The sequence below is a fragment of the Python bivittatus genome, unplaced genomic scaffold (assembly GCF_059951505.1).
Source record: "Python bivittatus isolate LINGU-HERP-01145 unplaced genomic scaffold, Pbiv_v1 ctg000020_np1212, whole genome shotgun sequence".
NCBI lineage: Eukaryota > Metazoa > Chordata > Lepidosauria > Squamata > Pythonidae > Python > Python bivittatus.
The window spans coordinates 101,333,564-101,358,670 of record NW_028277030.1 but is presented as its reverse complement, the minus strand read 5'-3'; the positions used below and the strand labels follow the sequence as shown (position 1 = coordinate 101,358,670).

General features: G+C 38.6%; 1 protein-coding gene across 1 annotated transcript in view; it reads left to right on the top strand.

Annotated features, from left to right (window-relative positions):
* The window catches only part of KIF6 (kinesin family member 6), a 166,145-nt gene that overhangs the window by 117,556 nt on the left and 23,482 nt on the right, over positions 1–25,107 (top strand). Inside the window, exons 16-19 of the mRNA XM_088131852.1 lie at positions 4,911–4,961; positions 12,896–12,977; positions 13,853–13,988; positions 14,426–14,520. Of these exons, the coding sequence (XP_087987978.1) occupies positions 4,911–4,961; positions 12,896–12,977; positions 13,853–13,988; positions 14,426–14,520 (364 nt within the window). The remainder of the gene's footprint in view (positions 1–4,910; positions 4,962–12,895; positions 12,978–13,852; positions 13,989–14,425; positions 14,521–25,107) is intronic.

The window sequence follows — 25,107 nt, the reverse complement described above, 5'->3', positions numbered from 1 at the left end:
TGGAGAGATTGACAACTCAGCTCTTTTCTGTTACACAGATCCTAAAGAAAGAGTAAACTATATGTGGCCACAATCATAGCAAACTTGTTAAATCATGCAGTGAACATGTTACATATTGCAAAACAGCTATAATGAAAGTCTGTCTCTATAGAAATTAACATAAACCTCATGTATAAATCATAGGTGATAATCCATGTATTGTACATAAACTGGGAAGTTTCAAGTAATGATTTATCCAAGAGGACTTAACATAGGCATGATATTAATGTAGGACAAAGGAAAAGCTTCCCCATTTCACTATACAGTCCCTGCTGTCTCACCTAAGTGGCTCTGGTAAATGACCATCCAGTCTCTGTTTGAAGACCTCCAGAGAAGGAGAACTCACTCCTTCACCTGGCAGCCTTTAACCACTCCTCACAAGGCTTGGTTTCTAGATACTTCACTGTTGCAGTAGCACTCGTCTAATTTGCTACAATTTGGCATTTTCTGAACTGTGGTACCCATAATATGGTAGAGGAAAGTGGAACAATTACTTCCTATAATCTGGATTGGTGCTCATGTTAATGCATCCTAGGTAGTGTTGAATTTTTTAGCAGCTCTGTTGGCTCATGCTTAACGTGGTTGACAAGGACACCCAGATCCCTTTCACACCTATTATTGCCAGGCCAGGTTTCACTATCCTTTACTTACGTTTTCAACTTCCCACGTTCCTTTTTTTCCCTGGATTTTAACTGTCTTGCTTGGTTATTAGAAACACAAAAGCTTGCAATTGTTTTGTAAATTTTCAATTGGCCTCTAATTGTCTCAATATGGCTTTTGGATACAATGTACTAGCTAATTAAAGGTCCAATTACTGGATAACCAACATAATCAGGCTTTTTAAAGAGCCATATTTATTACTTGTTTTAAAAATGTTCTCAAGTCAACTGTTTTCTAAACATTTCAAAGTTCTAAATGTAGATGAAACTTTAATTTAACTGGCTCTTTGTTCTTAACTGAGCTAGCACTGAAAACAGGCATATGAGTCAGTGGTTTTTTTTTTAATGCCTTTGCTATTAAACATCTGTTTTTATTTATATAATACTATAATATTAAGGCTACAGAAGAGGGCATAGTCACTTGCAAATAATTATTAAAATGTCAGGGAAGCTGCTATTATCATCATGCTATTTTCCACACCTTATCTATTCTGTACCTTTTTCAAATACTTAATTTCAGTGAAGCTTACCTAAGAAAATTTGAACATCTGTTACATTAAAACTTGCTGGTGACCAGGGATTCTTTTTAGCTTATTCACAAAGATAAATAGTTGCTACCACTCTCCTCTAACACTCCTTCAAGGTCAGAGACCCTCTTGAGGATATTATGTTCAAGAGTCCACTGTGATGGCAAGTCCTGAGAGGCACTGCTAAAAGACCTAGGTACAGTCGTGTGAAAAAGAAAGTACACCCTCTTTGAGTTCTATGGTTTTACGTATCAGGACATAATAAAAATCATCTGATCTTTAGCAGTTCTCAAAAGTAGGTAAATACAACCTCAGATGAACAACAACACATGACATATTACACCATGTCATCATTTATTTAAAAAAAAAAAGCCAAAATGGAGAAGCCATGTGTGAAAAACTAAGTACACCTTATGATTCAACAGCTTGTAGAACCACCTTTAGCAGAAATAACCTGAAGTAATCTTTTTCTGTATGACTTTATCAGTCTCTCACATCGTTGTGGAAGAATTTTGACTCACTCTTCTTTACAACATTGCTTCAGTTCATTGAGGTATGCAGGCATTTGTTTATGCACAGCTCTCTTGAGGTCCCACCACAGCATTTCAGTCAGGTTGATGTCTGGACTTTGACTGGGCCATTGCAACACCTTGATTCTTTTCCTTTTCAGCCATTCTGTTGTAGATTTGCTGGTGTGCTTGGGATCATTGTCCTGTTGCATGACCCATTGTTGGCCAAGCTTTAGCTGTTAGACAGATGGCCTCACATTTGACTCTAGAATACTTTGGTATACAGAGGAGTTCATGGTCGACACAATGACTGCACGGTGCCCAGGTCCTGTGGCTGCAAAACAAGCCCAAATCATCACTCCTCCACCATCGTGCTTGAAGGTTGGTATGAGATGTTTGTGCTGATATGCTGTGTTTGGTTTTTGCCAGACATGGCACTGTGCATTACAGCCAAACATCTCCACTTTGGTCTCATCTGTCCAAAGGACAGTGTTCCAGAAGTCTTGTGATTTGTTCAGATGCAACTTTGCAAACCTAAGCCATGCCGCCATGTTCTTTTTAGAGAGAAGAGGCTTTCTCCTGGCAACCCTTCCAAACAAACCATACTTGTTCAGTCTTTTTCTAATTGCAGTGTCATGAACATTAACATTTAACATGCTAACTGAGGCCTGTAGAATCTGAGGTGCAACTCTTGGATTTTTTGCAGTTTCTCTGAGCATTGCACAATCTGACCTTGGGGTGAATTTGCTGGGACATCCACTCCTGGGAAGATTGGCAACTGTCTTGAATGTTTTCCACTTGTGAATAATCTTCCTCACTGTAGAATGATGGATTTAAAATTGTTTGGAAATGGCCTTATAACCCTTCCCAGATTGATGGGCAGCAACAATTGCTTCTCTAAGATCATCGCTGATGTCTTAACTCTTTGACATTGTGTTAACACATACCCCAATGCTCAAGACCAGCAAACTCCTAAAACTTCAGTTTTTATAGAGGTAATCACACTTGCTGATGATCAGTTGATCAAGGGCATTTGATTAGCAGCACCTGGCTGCTACTTAGCCTCTTCATACCTATGGAAGCAGTAAGGGTGTACTTAGTTTTTCACACATGACTTCTTCATTTTGGTTAAACAATGATTGCATGATACAAAAGCCCAACTGAGATACTAAATGCATATACCTCCATCAGTAGGTATGTTAGCAGTGGAGCTAATCAGTATGCAGAACCTGCTTCCAGACATCAGTATTATTCTTTGGGGCAAATTAAGTATGCTTTTGAACCAGGATGCTTGCAGGATATTGTTTATAATAGTTCTGTACCTAATCTCACCCCACACTTATGATCAATATATAGATAGTATTTAATAAATGTTTAAAAATTACCTTAATTCCTAACGAAATCAAAGTTGTTCACAAATTTGTAGCAGGTCTCTGGGATTCCTTTTGCTTAGCAACTTTTGATTTAGGTTTCCAGTGTAAGGCACCGCAGTTGGATCCTGGGACTAACTTTGGGTTTAATTTTCTGGAATAACTATATTAAAACATACTCCTATACAACTTTTCTTAAAGTATATGCTAGACAATTCTAAATTGTAATCAGTTATATTTTCCATTCTTCAATTTCCAGCTGGACATCTTGCAAAATTACATGTGGCAAATATGTGCTAACTTTTTCCAAAATTGTATTATTATTTTTTATTCTTCCATGGTTTAGAACTACTTTTTGTAATTAGTTATATCTGTGGAATTCTTTACTAGCTTATTTTTAATCAGTAGAGTTATTACTGATTTGATTTCAGACATCATCTCATGTAAAATTATAATGGCCATCCCATATTTCATGCAGGGAATATCACATATATATCTATAGCAAATGAGATTATGTCAAAAGGTGCACAGTGACATCATAATGCAAATCCTGTGTTTCTATACTTGCACCCTGATGTCTGTTGTAAATGCATCATGACATCATGCTTTGTTATTTGCCCCTCCCTCTCATGGATCTCTGTAGAATAGCCTTTTGGACCTTTCTCATTGTGGCCTCCTTTTTTTCTTCTTTTCCTTTTATGTATAAGTTCTCATGTGTACATTTTCATGTAACACATAGAATAAAAATATATATTTTAGCCAACACGTTTTTTTTTCCAGTAGAATAGCCATAATTAAAACTTATTCTGGAATCTTTTGTGCTCTCACATTTATCATATATGTTCCCCAGGAAGCTAGGAATTAGCATGGATCTTCTAATACTAGCAAAAACATTATTTACAATGAAATTATCAATATGATTTGAACCCTTATGGTGTATCTTTTTCTCCTCCAGCTGTAATCCAATGTAGAATATAAATGAATGCTCCCAGAAAGCTGTTTCAGTTCATTACATTTTTATGACAAGCAAACTGGATCGGGTTTTAGAGTTTTATCCATTTCTTAAAAAATGCTCTTTTTATTTAAAAAATAAGTGAGAGATACACAATTAATTTCTTCAGTAATTAAGTGCTTTAGATGGCATTTATTAAAAGTTTACAAGTGTCTTATGAAAGTTTGACATAAGGAATGAAAATTAGTATAGAATATATTTAGGAACTATTAAATGATCAGAAGGAAAGAAAACCTGAAGATCAGATTCTTCATGTAGGCCCTTTTTGCTTCAAGAGTATATATTGTGAGGCAAATTCACAGCTAGGCAAAATTCTGGAGAAGGGACTACCGCTCAAGTACTATTTGAGGGGAAGGACCACAGCTTAATGGTAGAGACAGATTAAGTCCCAAGCATTTCAAATTAAAAGGAACAATACCACAAACATTTATAATAGCCTTTGGAATATGCCATTATTTTAGGGCAGTATTGAGGCTAATAATGTAGTTTCCATTACTGTTGTTAATATGTTCCTGGGACTGCATGTTGCTTGACTTGCAGATTTTCATGTATATAGGTGTTATATAGCAACAAGCACCACTGTTGCCATTCTCATGGAACATTTATTTTCAGAATATGTACTAAATAATGTTTCTAAACATATTAGCATAGTCAAAGTAAAGAGAGAGATCTCTTTATTAGTAATCTCTGGGGTCAATGCAAGGGAGTAAAAAGTATACAAAGTTATTATTTAAACATTGAAATCTGAGATGCTGAAAATTCTCTAAGTGATTTGGACTCTGATTTTCACACAGATCATCTGAAAGAAGAGATAACCCAGCGGCACATGCAAAAGGCCGCACAAGGTAAATATAACATTCCAAAACAAAGTCCCCCCCCCAATGGAATTTAAGTTCACATGATGTTAATCTTGCGCTTCTTTTTCTTTCATGCATTTCTTTCATGTTGTTATAGGTCATGCAACAAAACTTTCACATCCTCTTCCCTCATTGTAGACAAATGTACCACCGTATTTAGATTAGCAACTGCAGCAGAAGATTTAGCTCTTTAAAATTCACTGGGGCTGCTCTTTACCACAAGTTACAGAGCTAATCTGCTGAGGCCAGTTGGGTCATGCTGATTTATGCCTGGGTTTGTTTTAGTTAAACGTTATCCTGGGATGAACTGTGACACAACAGTCTGAGAGAGCAGACAAAAAAAGCAGGTGCAATCAGTGTTTCCAAGCATCTCCATAAACAGGTAGCGTCTTCTCAAATGTTTATTATTCTCCATTTTTCTCTGAAGATGATGTGGGAAATGCTACATGAAATACCCATAAAGAAGTCTGCTTCAGGATCAGCACATAATTGGCAATTTTGAGCAGATATTGACCATCTAATAATTTATGCTTCCATCAGTATAATCAAATAATCTTCCTTCATATATCCTTCTTGTATATCTATGGGAAATCATAGTGTTTCATATATTAATACCAGATGCATAGTTGTTTTGCTAATTCTGCATCGCTGGGAATATCTTCCAGGCTTGTTGTTTTAAAAGCTCATTCATCCTTTTAAATATATTGTAACACAGTGGGCTGATATTTATTGTGTGATTTAAGTACTGTCATTTGCTTATTGTGCTCTGACAGATGAAAACAGGTGTCCATTCTTCTGATTTGTCTTGATAACTATAAAAGTATGAGGCAGTAATGAAAGAAACTGCTTACTAGTAAACATAACTAAACTATATTTTAAAATCCCAAAATAAAATGCAATATAATGTTTCTATTGGAGATCTTGGTGTTAATATTTTCCAGTTATCTTTTTTTTATTTTAAGTGCCTTTCTTGATGGAGATAGATTACCAACATTTTGAATAACAGCAATCTATTTTCCCTGTGGGATATGCTTAGGATGCAGAATTCTCATTTAAGAATAGATATTTATTCAGCCCTTTCTGTTTTTTAGAAAGATGATTTAACTAGAGATTCTTTTCATGCCATCTCCACATGCCAGGTGACTGATGGTTAGATAAATAATTGGCAATTCCCAGTAACATACTACCAGTTATGCAGGATATTAGTCTACATCTGCTTCCATATTTAGAATACAGGACAGAAAGTGTTGCGGTCCCATTCCCAGCCATTTGGAGGGCAGAGACCAAACTGCAAATTATATCAAAGTTATGAAAAGAAAATTTCCAATGATTTGCAGTAGACGACAAGATAAATATCAACACTTACTAAATGTGGGTTGATATTAGGATTCTAGATTACATTGACAGTGTTCTCTGCCTTTTGTACACTGACCACAGATAGGTAGTGCCCAGTGCAACATTTTTGTGTATAGTTGCATTGACCACTAGGGGACAGGCATTACATGACTGGTTTTGTCCTAAACATCCTTGAATTCAATTCCTGATGGAGGATTTGAACCCCATAGCATAACATCTAGCTACTTATGTCCCACAAGTCCAAAATAGGATAAAACCAGTCACATGAGGCCTGCCTCCTGCTAGCCAATAAAACTGAAAACAACACACAAGATACACACTGTGTAAAAAGGAATCTCCTTCCCCCTTCCAAGGGGTGGTGGTGGTAGTGGAGGTAATGTAAAATCCTGTGCATGGGGGCATAACATAATGACACATCCTGATCTCTGTGATCTGAGAGCTTAAGGGAAGACGAACTGTAAACACCATTTTGATAATTTTTATGCCTAAAAGGACTGTGAGAACATGAAAGGTCAATGAAGTTCTGAGCCCAGATAGTTAAATCCTACTGTCTGCAACAGCTGCTGGTTGCTAGGCAGGTTGAAATAATTAGTTAAATAGAATTAGAAATTTGACCAGGAAGTGGGGAACTTTTTATCTGTTGATGTTCTCATCTGTTGGGAACCACAGGTCACTAGTGGATAGGATTAAAACAAGCAGTAAGCTAGGGCAGTGCCAAAAGAAGCCCTATAACTTCTTTTTCTGAGGCTCCCTTTTCTTCGTTTTGACCCCTTTTTCTTCTATTTCTGATACTCTCTTATTTCACTTACAATAGCCACTAACAGAAGGGGCAGTTCTGTAAAATGCTTTTGAAATTCAGCTGAGGGTATGTTAAATTAGCTGAGAAATACATATGGTCCTAGGTTGCAGCTTGCTCACCCTAGTTTAGACTAACAAAAATTGAAAGCCTTTCCCGGATTTTTATTAATATTGCTGTGGTATATTTATATATTATTGCAAACCATTTTTATTTCATCATCAGAGGCTATTTTAGTATGTGCCCATAAAGGAGGTCTCTCCTGGAATAACATTTTATCAGTTATGGAAATATATGTACACCCTTTTTTTTCCCCCTGATTTTTGTTGAATAAGTGACAAGGTATGTAACTCAGAGCCCAAGGGGAAGTTACTGTGGAGCAGCAACATGGGGGGCCAAGCAATAGGAAAAGTAGTGATTGTGCTGCATGTGAAGATTGAATATGAATTGGATCTATCTCAGTATTTCACAGATAATTTCATTTCAGTGCTGTAGTACATTCTGCTGTTTTGAATATTTGTGTTTCAAATTGAAATAATAACAATCCACATCTGTCGGTGTTAGCTAAATATTTACAGCTATTGTTTATCATCACTTTCAATAGTGACTCCTAGTGGCATTTTAGGGCATTCCTTCAATATTAAAAAAAAATAATCATTTTTTCCAATATTTCTGTAAGTGTAGAATAAAGCAATTGGCATTACTTAGTTCTAAGGGTTATTCTTGGAATTCTGAGACTAAAAAAATAGGTTGATCAGATGATGTTTGTTAAGAACATAGATTTTCCATTAATTCTGGAACAAGATTGTGGTACCATATCTGGATATGCACCTCAAAACATTCCATGAATATTTGCCTTAGGGAAAATTTGAATTTATTTTGACTAATTTAAATGTTAAGAGGTTCACATTTCTTCAGTGCCACAGCAAATGAGTTTATTGGCAGGAAATCTGCAAAAACAGCAATATGAGGAAAAATAAAAAAGGCACAGAAAGTAAATTTACTTCATTAAAATGATTGCTTGTGTATTAAGCTTAAGTTTAAGATAATTCTTCATGTTCCGGGGAGGGGTGGGGAGCAGTACTATATGTTCATGTATCCTAGAGTAATAATTGTAATAATTATGTGCTTCAATTAGGTATATAAAAATAACTGCAAATCCATCATAATAAATGTGTTATCAAAAAATGTTGATTTGCTGAAATAAGTCTAAGAAAGCTGGCATTTTGGGACAAGGTTAAGGAGAAGCTAAGTTAACAAAGATGTTAATGGATTTAATTAATAACAACCTACTTCCAGTCAGTGTTTATATCTATAAATGCAGTGTTCACACTGACTTTTTACAGCTATCATTTTCAACCTGGCATTCTCCAGGTGTATTGAGACTGCAATTCCCAGAAGTTGCAGCCAGAATGATGGGATTTTGAGAAGTTAAATTCACATCAGACTTGAAGGCATCAGGTTGGGGAAGGCTATTACAGTACATTAGAATATTTATTAAAACTCTGTGTGTTAGTTGAAATTTCCAATAAATTTAAAATATAAAATGAATTAATTATAAGGGCAAAGCAAGGGTAAATGGAAGTGTTCCTCTGAATCGTACATATTGCTCTGCTTTTACAGTTCGTGTCAAATTTCAGAGAAAATTATGGCTGCTTCAACAGTTGCGAAGTGTTTGTCTCTTGTATAGCAAGGCTTTCCTCACCTGGCTGTTACTGGAGATATTGCTTTGGCTCCAGCCAGTAGATACACTGGGGAAACAAAGGTGTTTAAAATCCCTTCCTGGAACTATATTCTCATGTGGTAATGTGGCATCTTTCAGTAAAGAAAAATTGATCTTAAATGGTATAAATGTATAGATTGCATACACTTTATTAGTTAACCTATATACTGTGCATTTTAATAGACTTACCAGCTTCATTTAGGTGTAATGGACCACTTCTATTGTAATCATTGATAAGTTGTAATGGCTGGTGTGAATATATAAACATATCAACTGTGGAAGTTGCTCAGAGATGAAGAGATATGTCTAAGAGTTCAGTCTTGAAGTAGTCTCTAAACAAGACACATGATTGTATATTTAGACAAAAAGCATCTGACTTGCTTCATTGTAAATTCATATAACTCAGTACCATATAACTGAGGTAAGCAATGCACATTATTCTGAGCCATTTTTACATCTTTACCAATTCAAAAGATCAGCATCACTATATTAATTTTGGCATAGTATTTATATTACAATTTTAGCTGGAGTGTTTTCGTTTTAACCAATTGTTCTAATTTTTTCTTCGCATCTTTGGTGCAATCTTTCCCAAAACTTCATTGTTACAATCTTACTTTCCTTTTTCTCCCCCCCCCCAGGTTATCAACTACTTTATCAATTCTTTTTCTGTTTCTGTTTTCTTGCCTCCTAGTTTCTACCTACAATCTGAAGTAGTGATGTCCAAACATTGGTTTATTGTGTCATCTACTGTTTGTTTAAACTAGGTGATTCTATCTCTCCCCCTCCCCTCCTTTCTCTCTCTCTCTCCCCCCCCATATATCTCTCTGAGCCTCCATCTGTTTTCCTTTCTCTCTTTCCCCACTACTGTTCTGTTTCTTTTCAATTTCTATTTCTGTAACTCATCTATATGTTTAATGTATTCTTTAGCTTAAGTCTGGAGTGATAACTAGAATGTGAAGCAGGCTGGAAAACTGGTACCAACTGCACTGCACATGTCTCAGTTTAGGAAGAAGATGATCCATTCAAACATAGCAATCTGAGCCTTCTCCCATTCACATCGTACATTTGATTGGCTGGGTAAGCCTCAGATATTTCTGTAAAGAAGTAGGGAAGGACCATGAACAAATAGTGTTCTTGTGGGGTCACAAAGAGATTGAATAGGGCCCCAGCAAAAACGCTGCAGATCTTAGGTTCAGCAGGTCTGATTTATAATACCCTTGAAGTTGAAATTCGGTGAGGTTAATGTTATTTTACTGGCATAGTATTCTCTAAATAAATATCCTTTTCAGTTGGTGATTGGCCAAGTTCTAAGAATGTTGCTGCTGTAGCCCTTGAAAAACAGTTGTGATAAAATCTAATAACTATGTTGTGGTTTTTTTATTCGGGTGTAAATGAAAACCAGAACAGAAAAATAACTTAAGAATCTTATATACTACAGACTCCAACATCTTAGGTCTATACAAAATGGTCCTGATGCAGGGAAAGTTAGGCACTTCCCAAATGTGGCTTTCTCACACGTGGCCATAAAAATGTCTCCAAACTATTCATTCTTTATTTAAAAAAAAAAAAAACTCTTCTGAGTCTCTTTCAAAGGTTTTGGGAAACACTGTTTCATCCAGATGCAAGAACATTGCAGTAATGGGGCTTTTTTAATCATCTTGAAAGAAGCGGGAATAAAGAACAATTCTTTTGAACAAGAAAATATTCATAAGGAAGAAAAAACAAAAAGTCATTTGAAGGACTTTTAGAAAATGCTTGAAAACTAGTATGGGGCAATTCAGAAAAACAATCTGTATTGTTAGCATGAAATCAAACTTTATGGTATGTAAAGCATAACAATAGGAACAAAACAGCTCTATTACACAAAAATAATGTAAGAAGCATAAAAAGAAGCTCATTTGCCAACAAGTATGTTTTCAGTTTTGCATTGTCTTGTTAGCATAGCGTTATTCTGAGTCTAGAAGCAAAAGAGTTCCTCATCTTCACTTTTACTATATTATTGATTCTCAGTGCCTTTTGGAAAGATTTCATAATGTTACCATGTCTGTAGTTTGTTCAAATGTCTTCCAGAAGAATTTCTAATACCATTAAGTTTGCTTCACTTTTTCATTTTTTAGTTGTAATAAGGAAGTTAAAAAAAATTAGTGTACATGTATGCCTTTAATCCTGAAAATTATCAGGAATGTTCATACATTTGTCCTAGAGCAGTCTATTAATTTTTAATATTTCATTGAACCACTGTCATATTTGCTTCTTCCATCTATATTTCTTTATTTACTAATTTATATGGCCGTCCATCTCAAGTACATGATTGGGCAGCTAACACTTAAAAACAGAAACAAGAAACAAAATTATAAATAGCATAAACAGCAGCCAAGCAACCAACCTACAACAACACAAACAGTCATCCCAGTTAACACAACCAAGAAATGGGCTCACCCACACCATCAGAGCCTCAGGCTCGATGGCAAAACCCTGTCTCTAAAGCCTTGCAAAAAGCCAGCAGGGTTGGGGCAAGTTTGAGGGCAGATGCCAGAACAGAAAACCTACATTTATTGTATTATTGTTGATACCTACAAATGTATGTTTAGCAGATGCTATCTAGATATCATCTGATTCCAAATATTCATCTCCACTTGATCAATTTTGTGTAACGTCTTTGCCAAGAACAGAAAGGATGGAAGTAAAATTTATTGTAAAGGAAATCCCAGATCTTTTCTCAGCAGTGTCACTGGGGGAAAACCCATGCAAAATAGAAATGTTAAAGACAAATAATTTTGCTGTAGATGGGTAGGGGGAGAATTCTAGGAGACCAACTGGAACAAATAATCCATATAGAACTAATATGATATAATGTATCAGGTGTTGAACAAAAACTGGGGAGACAAATTTAAGTCATCCCTCAGTTATGGAAGTTCCAGGGCCAGCTACTTTGTCTTAGCCTACCCTATAGGTTTGTTGTGGGAAGAAAACTGGAAGAGAGTGTTCTATACACCGCTCTGTGCCTTTTTATAGCACCTCTTTCTACTGTGTGTGTGTGTGTGTGTGTGTGTGTATTCTCCTCTCACCCCTATGGGTGGTATGTATCTTCCTCAATCTTGGGTCCTCTACCAGATGCAGTATCTTAGCTGTTCCTAGCACTGCACTCTTCTGGACACAGAGCTCTGAAGTTCTTCCTGGGATCTGTTGGAGCCACTCTCCAAGCTTAGGAGTCACAGCCCCGAGTGCTCCTACCACCACTGGGACCACTTTGGCCTTTACCTTCCACATCCTCTCTAGATCCTCTTTCAGGACCTGGTATTCTCCAGCTTCTCATACTCCTTCTTCCTGATGTTGCTGTCATTTGGCACTGCTACATCTATCGCTACCACTGTCTTCTGGTCTTTGTCTACTACCATGATGTCTGGTTGATTGGCCAGTACCTGCCTATCCATCTGGATCTGGAAGTCCCACAGGATCTTAGCCCTGTTATTCTCCACAACCTTCTGTGGAATCTCCCATCTCGACTTGAGAGTGTCTAGCCCATACATTGTGTAGATGTACCTGTACACAATGCCAGCTACTTGGTTGTGCCATTCAGTATATGCTGTTCCTGCCTGCATCTTACACCCTGCCACTATGTGTTGGACTGTCTCTGAGGCCTCTCTGCACAGTCTGCACCTTGGGTCCTGTCGAGTGTGGTAGACCCCTGCTTCTATGGATCTGGTGCTTAGTGCCTGTTCTTGTGCTGCTATGATCAGTGCCTCAGTGCTGTCTTTTAGTCCAGCCCTTTCCAGCCACTGATAGGATTTCCCAATGTCAGCCACCTCTGCTATCTGTCAGTGGTACATCCCATGCAGGAGCTTGTCTTGCCATGGTACTTCCTCCACTTGAACTTCCTCCCATGTCTGCTGCTGCCTCATAGATAGATAGATAGATAGATAGATAGATAGATAGATAGATAGATAGATAGATAGATAGATAGATAGAGTAATTATTCCACTACATAAATTTTGTCCTTTGGCTTTATTTCTGTAATTGCTAACACTGAGTGATTATAACTTGCAGCTGTAGTCAGTCCTCGAGAAATGAATCAACCTGATCCAGTAGAAGAGGCACTTCGAACACAAATTGAACAGAAGAAAATAAGGTTCTCTTAGCTTGATTATTATATGTTAAAAAGTATGTATGTTTTCTGTGTACAGTATGTTGTTAAGAATTAAGTAACATGTATACATTTCAGATGTGCTATGAAGTTAGCTTAATAGCTAATTATATGTGGACCATATTTCAGCAATGGGAAAATATAGATTTGGCTAGATTGTCAGTCAATTTAAGAAAGATCATAAATGTTCTCTTTTCTCATAATTAGCTAATATCCTTTTTCAAGCAGAGCCTCCCCAAGCCTTGGTGCCAATTGCTTGCTTTGGGCTTCTTGCTAAACTGGAACACAGAAATAGTGGAAGCTGGCAAGAGAACAGTTGAAGGTTGTTCTAGGGGCAAAGACCAAAGATAGTTCAAGGTCAGAGCACATGAGAAAATCCAAGGCAGTATGGTGAGACTGAAATCAAAGAACTATAGAATAGACCTCATTCAAGCAACTCGTTCTATAGAACTGCATACACTTGAGTTCTCAGAGCCCTTCTCAGGGTTTAGCCACAACCTCTGAGAATAGACTTGGAGAGTTCCTGCTTGCCAAGGGGATCTTATCACGAGTATTTCTTTATTCAGTGAGAATTCTGTTTGACCTCTCTGATGGGCATTTCTTTGCCAGATGAGTATGCCACTAATATTTAGAGGAAGATGTTTCTATTCATATATTGCATGATTTGCTTTCCAAACTCTTTATAATTTTTTTCAAACAAAGGAGACAGAGAAAGAGAAATACCCAACAAGGAACAAATCAGTCTTTCCCATCTTGTCATCTATGGGCAGGGTAGCAAATGGAGAGAGATGTTAACATTTGGCAATAGTTTTTTTAGTTGCCTCAGATTATCGTTCTGTAATACCTTTTCTATTTTGCAGTTATAAAACAATGTTTACTCACTTGAAAGGGCTGAAGATAGAGATTGAACACTTGCAGCTCCTTATGGAAAAAGGAAAGCTGAAGTTGCAAAAAGACTTTGAAGTTTGGTGGTCTGAGGAAACAAGAAGCTTGCAGGTATTTTGGTGTCTTAATTTTTACTTTTAGAATAACTTTTGCATTTGTCAGCTGAAAACAAAGTTGGGATATCTAAGTTTGATAAAGTATTGAATGCAGATTTTGCCTCCATCTTAATTTGACACAAAAGCAGTAATCATTCCACAGCTGGAAGATCTAATAAAGCATTTGAACAACCCAGATTTTAAGCTATGTAAAATTCTATGCCCTCACAGTAAGTGACTCTTATCATCTGACATAAACTGATCCATTGCGAAAGTTTGAAACTTGAGTTCTATATTTCAGCGCATTAAGAATTTCTGAATGTAGTAATATAATGGGAGACATAAAATACATAAATTGTGTGGAAGTAAGGATTTCAGTACTCGGATTCAACATTAACATTAATGAGATGAGGGTTAGCCTATGGTTCATTCTTTATCCTATGGTTTCTTTAGAGCCAAGAAGAAAAGCCATTTTTGCAGAATTCAGCCAGTGTCTTAAAGACTCCTTCCTCATTTTTTGAAAATCAGCTACATCCTTGTACTATCAGGTAACATGGTTGTCTTTTTGCACATGTGTTTTCTGATATATCTGCGTTTCTGAGTGATGAGTAGGTAAAGTGATGAGCAATTCTATATGGCTATTTTGTAAATCAATACCATGCAGTGAATCCATATTATGGATTCATACAATGAGATTAGAATCATAGAACTAGAAGATGTCCGCATTGCAACATGTAACCCCATTTGTCCTCTGCTTAAATATCTCCTGTTTGCACTTCAGTTCCCAGTGCAGTTTATTTCTCTGTCAAATGTTTTGTTCCCATTAGGAAAATTATGCTGGTGTTCTGCTAAAATCTCTTCCTGCATAATTTTTAGGTTTTGGTTCCAGTCCTACATTTGGAGAAGCAATAGACATTTACAGTGCCTCAGTATTAAAAGACCACGTCTCTCTTTTTTCTGCTTCAGTCTTTCAAATTATTTCTTGCAGTAACTTGTTTCCAACCATCTCACAGCCCTTACTTTTTCTGTACCTGCTTCTATATGCTGATGTCATTCTTAAAATGAACATAGTACTTTATATGTGTCCTGACACAGAATACATTGCAACTATTGCCTCTCATAAGCTGGACATTATTTTTTTATTAATCCAGACTAATCATTCACTTTATTTTTTTTTATCAACTACAGTATATGGCTGTAGTTGTGGTTCATGCTCAACTAAGACTCTTGTGTCTGTACATCATTGCCATCTAACAAACTGGTCTTTCCATCTAGTTGTACCTTGGATTTTTTGTGTCTAATTGAAGGATATTGTAATTACCTATCTTAAATTTCATGTCATTGGTTTAAGGAAAGTGTTTCAACTTGTTATCCTAATTTCAAATTTATATTCTGCCTTCTAAAGTATTTCCTAACTATTTGTTAACTATACCTGTGATCTGGTAAATATTTCCTTTACGTTTTTGTCCAAATAATTTTTAAAATATATTGAATAGCATTAGACTATTTATTTATTAGATATATGACAAGAGGCCGTTCAAGACTTGTGAGGTATGTTTGTTCAGCTTATTGTAGATTCAGCTGTGAATCTACCTAATAGCAGTGACTTCTGGCCCATATTTTATCAGCTGATAAATAAGGGTTTCATGTTATTTATTAGATTTCTAAACTGCCATAATCATATGACTCCCAGCCTTATTTATTTATTTATCATATTTATATAGCTGCCCATCTCACACAAGGTGGCGTACAACAATTAAAAAGAATAAATACATAAAAACAATTACACATAAAAAACTGTAAAAACACACAAAACAGGAGGGGATAAAATTAATAAGGGAACCATCATAAAATCTCCCCAGTCCCCTGGGAGCCCCAGGCCTGATCACATAACCAGGTCTTGAGGGACTTACGGAATGTTAAGAGGGATGGAGCTAACCTCACTTCTTGGGGGAGAAGAGTCCACAAGGCAGGCGCCACAGCAGAGAAGGCCCTCCTCCTGGGAACCGCCAAATGTAATTCTCTAGCAGATGGGATCTGCAGTATGTCTTCTCTGCCAGATCTGATGGGACGGGCAGATGTAATCGGGGAGAGGTGGTCCCTCAGGTATTCCGGCCCCATGCTGTGAAGGGCTTTAAAAGTCAAAACCAGCACCTTGAATTGGACCCAGAAACAAACTGGCAACCAATGCAGCTCACAAAGCAGAGGTGTAACATGTACTGCCCTAGGGGCACACATAACTGCCCATGCATTTTGCACCAGCTGAAGCTTCCAGATACTCTTCAAGGACAGCCCCATGTAGAGCACATTACAGAAATCCAAATGGGAGGTGACCAGGTCATGAGTGACAGTGATTAGGTCCCTCTTTTAGGAATGGGCGCAACTGGTGCACAACACGAACCTGTGCAAAGGCCCTCCTAGCCACGACTGCCGCCTGCTCTTCAAGCAGGAGTCGTGAGTCCAGGAGGACCCCCAGATTGCGCACAGGATCTGTCTGGGGAGTGCAACCCCATTCAGTACCAAAGATGGCATAACTCTAGCACCAGAAAGCCCCAGAACCCACAGCCACTCAGTCTTGCCAAGGTTCAGTTGAAGCCTGTTGTTCCCCATCCAGACCCTCACAGCCTCCAGGCACCAGGATAAGATATTCACACCATTGCTTAATTCACCAGGGGCAGAGATGTATAATTGGGTATCATCAGCATACTGATGATACCTCACCCCATGGCGACAGATGAGCTCACCCAGCAGCCTCATGTAGATGTTAAATAGGAGGGGGGAGAGCACCAAACCCTGTGGCATCCCACATAACAGGGGCTGAGGGTGGGATCTCTCCTCCCCAACCACCACTGACTGGAATCAGCCCAGGAAGAATGAGGTGAACCAGCACCACAGTGCCGCCCACCCCCAATCCTCTGAGCCAATCCAGAAGGATACCATGGTTGATGGTATCGAAAGCCGCTGAGAGGTCAAGTAGGGCAAGGATGGATGCACAATTCCCATCCCGCCCTCACCAGAGATCATCCAAAAACACAACCAATGCTGTTTCCATCCCATACTCAGGCCTGAATTCCAACTGAAAGGGATCCAGATAATCTACTTCATCCAAGGTCCTCTGAAGCTGTTGCGCAACCACCTTCTCAATCACCTTCCCTCAAAACAGGAGGTTAGACACTGGATGAAAATTGTCCAGGATAGTGGGGTCTAGCAATGGCCTCTTGAGGAGGGGGCAAACCAAGGCCTCCTTAAGAGGTGAGGGAACAACCCCCTCACTCAAAGATGCATTAACCATCTCTAGAACCCACTCGCATGACACCCCCTGGACTGCTTTCACAAGCCAGGAGGGGCATGGATCTAAAGAGTAGGTGGCTGAGCTCACAGCCCCAAGGACCCTGTCCACTTCCTCAGGTCCAACAGGTTCAAACCATTCCCAGATAATAGGGCAAGACTCCTCCCCAGCAACTCCATGGGACCTGCAGTAAAGCCAGCTGAGAATGAATCTGAGCAATTTTATCTGACAGATGCCGAGAAAATTCCTCCACACGTCCCTGCAGAAGGGCCTCCAAGCCATCCTTACCCGGGAGGACTCGTGTCACCCAAAACAGGGCTGCGGAGTAGCTCTCTGTGGACACAATAAGAGCAGAGGAGTAATGATGCTTTGCCGCCCTTGTCGCCACTAAGTAGGCATGAATAGCTGCTCTAACCCGTGTTCAGTTGAGTTTATCCCTTGTCAAATGCCAGTGATGCTCTGTACGTCTCTTCTCTCGGTTCCTCTCCCTTAGCTCTTCCGTAAACCACAGAGAGTGCCGGGATCCCCGAGAGGAGAGAGGTTGCATGGGCGTGATCCAATCCAAAGCCTCAGCTGCCCCTTTATTCTAAGCGGCTACCAAGGCTTCAAATGGACCGTTCAGCAGACCAACAGGAACAACCCCCAGCTCCCACTGGAACCCATCCAGGTCCATTAGTCGGCGGGGGCAAACCAATCTAATAGGTCCAGCCTCCCTGCAGTGGATAGCAGTGCTAGGGAATCCCATTGTAATCAGGGCATGATCTGACCATGACAAGGGCTACACCAAAAGCTCCCCCAATTTCAAATCATGTAGCCACTACTGTGACAGGAACACCAGATCTGGTATATGACCACTGTTCCATGTTGAGCTCTGGGTGATTTGGGATAGGCTCATGGCTGTCATGGTGGCCATGAACTCCCGAGCCCCCTCAGACCCCATCCCTAGAGAAGACAAATGGAAGTCCTCCAAGACCATAAGTCTGGGGAATTCCACTGCCAACCCGGAAATCCCATCAAGGAGCTCAGGCAGAGAACTTGCTGTGCAGCAGGGAGGCTGGTACAACAGTAGCAATCCCAACTGATCCCTAGAGCCCAACTTGATGAACAGGGTCTCACATCCAGTGACCTGTGGTGCAGCGCCCCTGAAAGCTGCAAGAGATTCCTGGATGACAATTGCCACTCCTCCACCCCTGCCCCAGACTCTTGGCTGATGCCACACTCAAAACCCAGCTGGGCATAACTCTGCGAGGGCTACCCCCTCCTCCAAATCCAGCCAGGTCTCAGTGATGCATGCCAGGTCAGCCCTCTCATCTGGGATTAAATCGCTGATGTGGGATGCCTTATTACAAACTGACCTGGCATTTAGAAGCAGCAGTCAGAGACCAGAGCCTCTGAAGTTCTGCTGACAGGGTACCAGGGCTGAGACTGAGGAGCTGAGACACGAAACCAACAACAAACAGTTCCACGGTCCCAGGGAATGGCCTGCTCCCCATCTCCTGCCATATCTCCTCATGCCCATCACCACCATAATATTTTGGTTCACCCCCAAAACCAGGGAGCATCTGCTGTCCTTACCAGCCATACCTGGGAGGGGAACTGGGCACCCCGAGGCTCTTTAGATTACTAGCTCTCAGAGCCCAGTAACCACCTCCCCCACTTCATTACCACAGCCTCACACACAAACAGACACAGGGATCCCTCCCTTGCTGCTCCCACCAGCAGACAGTGGGCACCCTACCCATTCACCCTTCATCAATTTCCTCCTCCGATTCTCACCCAGAGAGAGGATGAATACATTCAAACCCACTCACACTCACACACACCCCACTCAGCATCCAGGACCTCCTACCCCAGCGCTCCCACCAGCTGGCAGAGGCTCTAACCATTCACCCTGCCCACCTCTGGCTCTCACCCACAGAAAGGCAAAGAGGGGGAATAACGTTCAATTTCCAATGGGAAGCCCACAGTCCAACTCCCAGGCACGTCACCATTAAATGGGAGTAGTGGTGTCTCCTTCTCCTTCCTACCAGAGGGAAGCAGAAAGGCCTCTGCAGGGGAGGGGGGTCTACAGCTGTCTGCCACTCCACCACAACCCCCCCACCCCACCTAGCCCCCACCGATACCTCCATACCCCAGCATCCAGATGACGAGCCAATGATAGATGGTAAAAGGCTACAACACCCCAGAGCTCCAAGGCACAGTTGGAGCAGCTCCTCAGTCCATTCCCCAAAGAAACATTTTGGGCAGTTCTCCAAAGCAGTGCAAAGAAGTGCCTCCAGCAGCAGCAGACTCCTCCAGCCAAGCCAGCTAAGCCAATCCAAGAAAACTGCTTATATAATACAGATATATTATTATAAACTTATAATAGTATAAATGTCCACAGTTTGATTATGACAGATTTATACAAAAATTAAAACCAATCTAATTGAAACAATATAAACATCCCTATGACATTCTCTTAGCTGATTAAAAAAAGCTCTCCAGAAGAACTCTGTTTAACTTACCTCCATAAGGCAAAAACTGTTAGGGCTAATCTAGTTTCTTGGGAAAGGCTGTTCCATAATATAGGAACTATCATAGAGAAGCATTTCCACCTGGCCGCAGTTCTCCTGATTTCATGGTAATAGGGAAGTAGAAGCAACTTTTCCCAAAATGTTCTTATCAGGCCAGTCAATTTTTCCATGCAGAAGGCTCTCTTGAAGGTACCTCAGCATCATACTATACCATACAAGGCTTCTAGGTCAAAATCAGCTCTTTGAATTGCACGTAGAACCTATTGTCAGCCAATGTAGGGCCTGCAGCACATATATAAAGCAATGCCAGTTAACATCTGGACTGCTGCATTTTAAATCAATTGAAGTTTCTGAATTATCTTTAAAGGCAACCCCACATTGAATGCATTGCAGTAGTCTAAACAAATGGTGATAACAGAATGGTTTTCTGTACACAATCCAGAGCTGGGCAAAGGCCCTCCTGGCCACAACTCCACCTGCCCATCTAGCTGGACCCCCAGTTCATAGACCTCCTGCCTCAGGGCAGTACTACTCTGGTAGAAAACCTTGTTGAATAAACAACAACTCCATCTTGCTTGGATTCAGTCTTAGCCTATTTCTTCCCATTCAGGCCCCAACAACTTCTGAATACTGGGAGCAGTGCAAGGTGGCAACGTTCACCATATTGATTATACCATTCCCTTAACCTTGGATGGCCTCTCCTAATGGCCTCATGTAGATATTTAAAACTAAAGGGAAGAGAACCAACCCCTGCAGGATTTCACATGTAAGAGGCTACTGGGCTGATCTCTCTTTACCTATAACCATCAACTGGAACTTTCCACTGAGAAATGAACAGAACCAATGGAGTAAGACTTCCATTAGATTCTGTACTGACATTAAGATATATTATTTCTATAATATAACTATAATCTGACAAGTTAATAACTTTATCAAAAGGAGAAGTTTAATGAGTTAATTTTGCTAAATCCACACTGGTTCCTAGCAATCAGTGCAATATTTTCCAAAAATACTTTAACTGCTTAATAGTGTTAGAATTTTGGTTGAGATGTCTATCAAACTAATATAGAGTTTCCTTTGCCACTTTTAAAATATACGTATAGTATTTACATGCTTCTAGTCTTCCACCATAGTTCCCATTTACAAAGAATTTTTGGAGATGACAGGGAGTATCTATCGTCTGGGTTCACTCACTGAACTAACCTACAATATAGTTTGTTTGGTTTTGGCTTAGCATGTTGCATGAACTCAGTTGCTGTGATTCTTAAACCATAGTTTAATAAATAAATAAAACCAGTTTTGAATTATTCAACAGACCATAGTAAAGCAAACCAAGGTTTAATATGATACGTGAAGTGCAAATTCTTTCAGCACCAAGTAACAGTATTCAAAGCTATTTTTTAAAAAGTCAATTATATCTCTCTGTTTTACTTAAACCATTAGTGTAACAGTTACTGGCACATGTGGAATTTTTTGAAGTATATTTTGAAAAGGTTATGTATCTGCCTGAGATCTTAAATACACTGATTTATTTTTAAATCATTTCCTGAAACAAAAAAAGGATCTTTCTGTTTTTTTTACTAGAACACATTACTATTAGAAGTTAAAGTAGACTAAAATTATTAGAAAGTTAGCTTAATACAACAGAACATTCACACAAACAATAACATATTTCTGCATTAGGCTTCTAAAGTAATTGTTTAACAGCATACACAAGTAAGAATTTAACTATACACAAGAATTTAAGCATACAGAAGTAAGAATTTATGTTGTCCATTTCATATAGATCAAATGGCTTTAGCATAAATTTCCTTTTTATACTTTTTTCCCCAATCTAATGTTTATTTAATACTGTAGTTTACATCTCATTTTTATATTTATGGGTAAATAAACTAAAAGAACATTTTCTCTCCAAGATGCACGTCAAGCATCTTTATCAATATATATTTTCCTGATAAAGATAAAAATCATATTTCCAATATCTGTAGTTTCCTTAACAATTTTTGTCACTTTGCAAAGATCTGTATATTTAAGAATCTAACAAGACATATATGACTTTCATAGTCTTTCCTGGCTCTCAGTTCCACTAATATTGTGTCATTAGATAACAGAGTCAGAAGGAAAATAAATGTAGGTTGCTGTCTGTCTCATGGCTGACAGGTTCTTCTTTCAAGCATCCTTTTTATTTCTTTGGTCTGTGATTAAACTGTTTTTCTTGGAGATTTTTTGTATTTGATCTACCAATATTCTAATTCAAATTTGCAATCCTTCTCTGGCTTTTGTTGGGCCACTGGGGATGCAGGTAAGTGCTGGTGCAAATGCTTCTTTAAGAGAGAACAAGATGCCATCAACTTTTATAGAAATGATGGGGTACCCTCATTTGAAGAAGCTAACTCTTGATCTGCCCTTGTTAGATAATTGTCACTCTATCTCTAGCCTTCTCTCTCCTTCCATGGAAAAGCTTGTGGAAATGACAGTGGTGGCTCAGCTACCACTGAAGAACATTCAGAAGCTTCAGCTGGTTCAGAATGCAGCATCATGTACAGTATTAGGCGCTCCCTCGTATGCCCACATAGCACTGCTGCTATGTGAGCTGCACTGCCTCCCAGTAGACTTCTAGGTACAATTCAAGGTGCTGGTTGTCACTTTTAGAGCCCTACATGGCATACGGCCTGGCTATTGCAGGACTGCCTCTCCCTGATTGTATATGCCTATCCCATCAAATTGGGCAGAGAGGGCATGTTCCAGGTCCTATTGGTGAAGCAATGTCACTTAGTGGGCCTAGGAAGTGGGCCTTTTCTGCCATGGTGCATGTCCAGGTGTGCCTGATATGTGGACACTGAGATTATTTTAGGGGCCTCAAACTGGTTTTTCTTCAGTGAATTGTAAATTTAGTTTGGCTTTTATCTTTGTTCACTGCCGAGGGTTTCTTTGGTAGATATATGCCCATATCTACTTACTAAACAAGGGAGGGAAGGAAGGAAGGAAGGAAGGAACCATTGTTTTTGGAAACTGCAATAGAGTATTTAGCACCAACCAATGAACACTCAGTGGTCAGTGGCTATTAGCCATTCCTGAATGTTATTCCTGGCCACATTTTCTATGGCAATGCTACCATTCTTTCTTTCTCTTTTATATCAACTTTCTTAGTGTTTGTGATGCATGGTACTCAGCATATTAATTAAGTCATTCTGGGATTCTGTGGCTTTGACTTTACATGCAGTTATTTGAGGATTATAAACATAATTTGTAAAACTTCTACAACTCTGAATTGTACAGTTAAAACATGCTATCAACTAATTTTTGTATGTTTTAATGACTAATGACAGCAGAAGCTGGTTTGTAGCTTTGTTAATTTAAGTCAGTTTTCCTTAAATCCCAGTGACTGCCACATCATCCTTCCACTCCTTCCTTTGATTTTTTTTTAAAGATAATCATCATAGCCAAGGACTTTTGTGCCTCATTAACTTTTATGTTTGGTCATAATACAAAGAAGTATAATTTTATCTCTGCAAAACTAGTTCTGGCTTCTGTGAACCAGGTTCCATATTTTCGCATTAAATATTTCTCAAGTCAGCACAATCTCAGAGTAAACTCTTTCAAGCTAATTCTCAAGAACTCTAATATATGCCTAGAGTTCACTTATAAGAAGTGCACTTGCACATAAAGCAAAAAGTGTTCCCTTCTACATAATTAAATACTGTACTCCTCACTGAAGGGGTTCAAAATATATATTGGGAACACCTATGTAAACAAGAAAATTCAGAAACTCCAGTAGTGATAACTGCTGTAAAAGTATGCAGATCAATACATTTTATGGAGTTCATTCCAGTTGTGAGCCAGCTCATGTGACTTTTTGATATGCTAATTGTATGGAATGTCTAGAGATTAGGTACTAATTGATATGCCTATTTTTCTTGACTATAATTTAAATATACGGGGCAAGCAACACTTACTTTGGCAAATGCATCCATGGCTAGGTATTTCTGTTGTTGATCTTGGTCCTCATTTTTGGCTGCTAAGTACCTTGGAAGTTATGATTATGATACATGTAGAAGATAAGAATCCAAGAGCATGAATCAAATGTGAGATTCTGTGAGAGGCAGACTGTAGAGTTCTGTTTTTATTTGCAGACATTTGATATCTATGTTGTTACACTTGTAATGACCCTTTTAAGTTTGCTATGAACATTTTCTCTTCAGATAGTCCAAGCACTTTTATATTATTGAGTGTTAAGTCTTATGCCCATTTTTTGCAGCTATGTTCTCAATGTGACAAGCGAAGAATTTGTAACGGAGCTCTTGACATTGTGATAGAGAACAGCAACCTATATCCCGCTGTGCTGAAAATTTATTCTAGACCTCTTGAAGCCTGTTTGAGGCATTAACAATTCATAGCAAGGTTTCTGGTTTCCTACATTTAAGGATATAAAATAACAAAACACTCACTTCCTAAGGAGTGCATTGAATCTAAGTGACACAGTGAACTTATTTATTCATTCTCATAGTTACATATGATGAGATTTTTGGGCTTTATATGTTTCCTCAGTTCCTTGGACTAGAACACAAAAACCTCTTTGTTGCTAAATCCATCCAGAAGCAAACTGGTAATTTACTCAATGAACAGGATTTAATCATAATCTTCTATCTGTCAAATAAATTGTAATAGTAAAAATTTACACGAAGCATATGGTATGTAACAGTTGCTGTCATTCAGTATTTATTTGAAGGAATTTAGATAGCAGAAGAGAATATAAAAGTTAAACTTTAGTAGGCCTGATGTGAAAACCATATGAATATACCTCTACTGCTGAAACAAGGAATAACATAACTTTTTATGACAATTTAAATCGTAAATACTTGTGCTTAAACACTTTTCAGCACTCTGAGATATAGAGTGTGTTTTAGTGCCTATTACAAACTATGATATATAAGCAAATGGTGGCACTTTTCAATATTCTAAAATCTACATAGAATTTATAATATTTAGTTTGACATGTACACTGTGTATATCATTATACCTTAAGTCAGGTGTTTATGTCTAGCAAATAATAATAATAGTATTCATGGAACATGCCATAAGCACAATGGATTTTTAAAATTGTCCTTCCCTTATACCAGCCCCAAACTTCCCACAAATATATTCTGGAGATTAAGGTTGGCTTCCCATACAATTTCTTACATAGTGTAAGAAGGGATGGGCAGAAACAAAGTTTTATGTAATTTAACTAATGTCAGTTTTAGCAGTTTGATGTGGTATTAGCTGATAGCATTTAACAGTCATGGAGAAAAAGGAATAAAGCACTTTAAATTAAATAAATTATCTAAAATAAA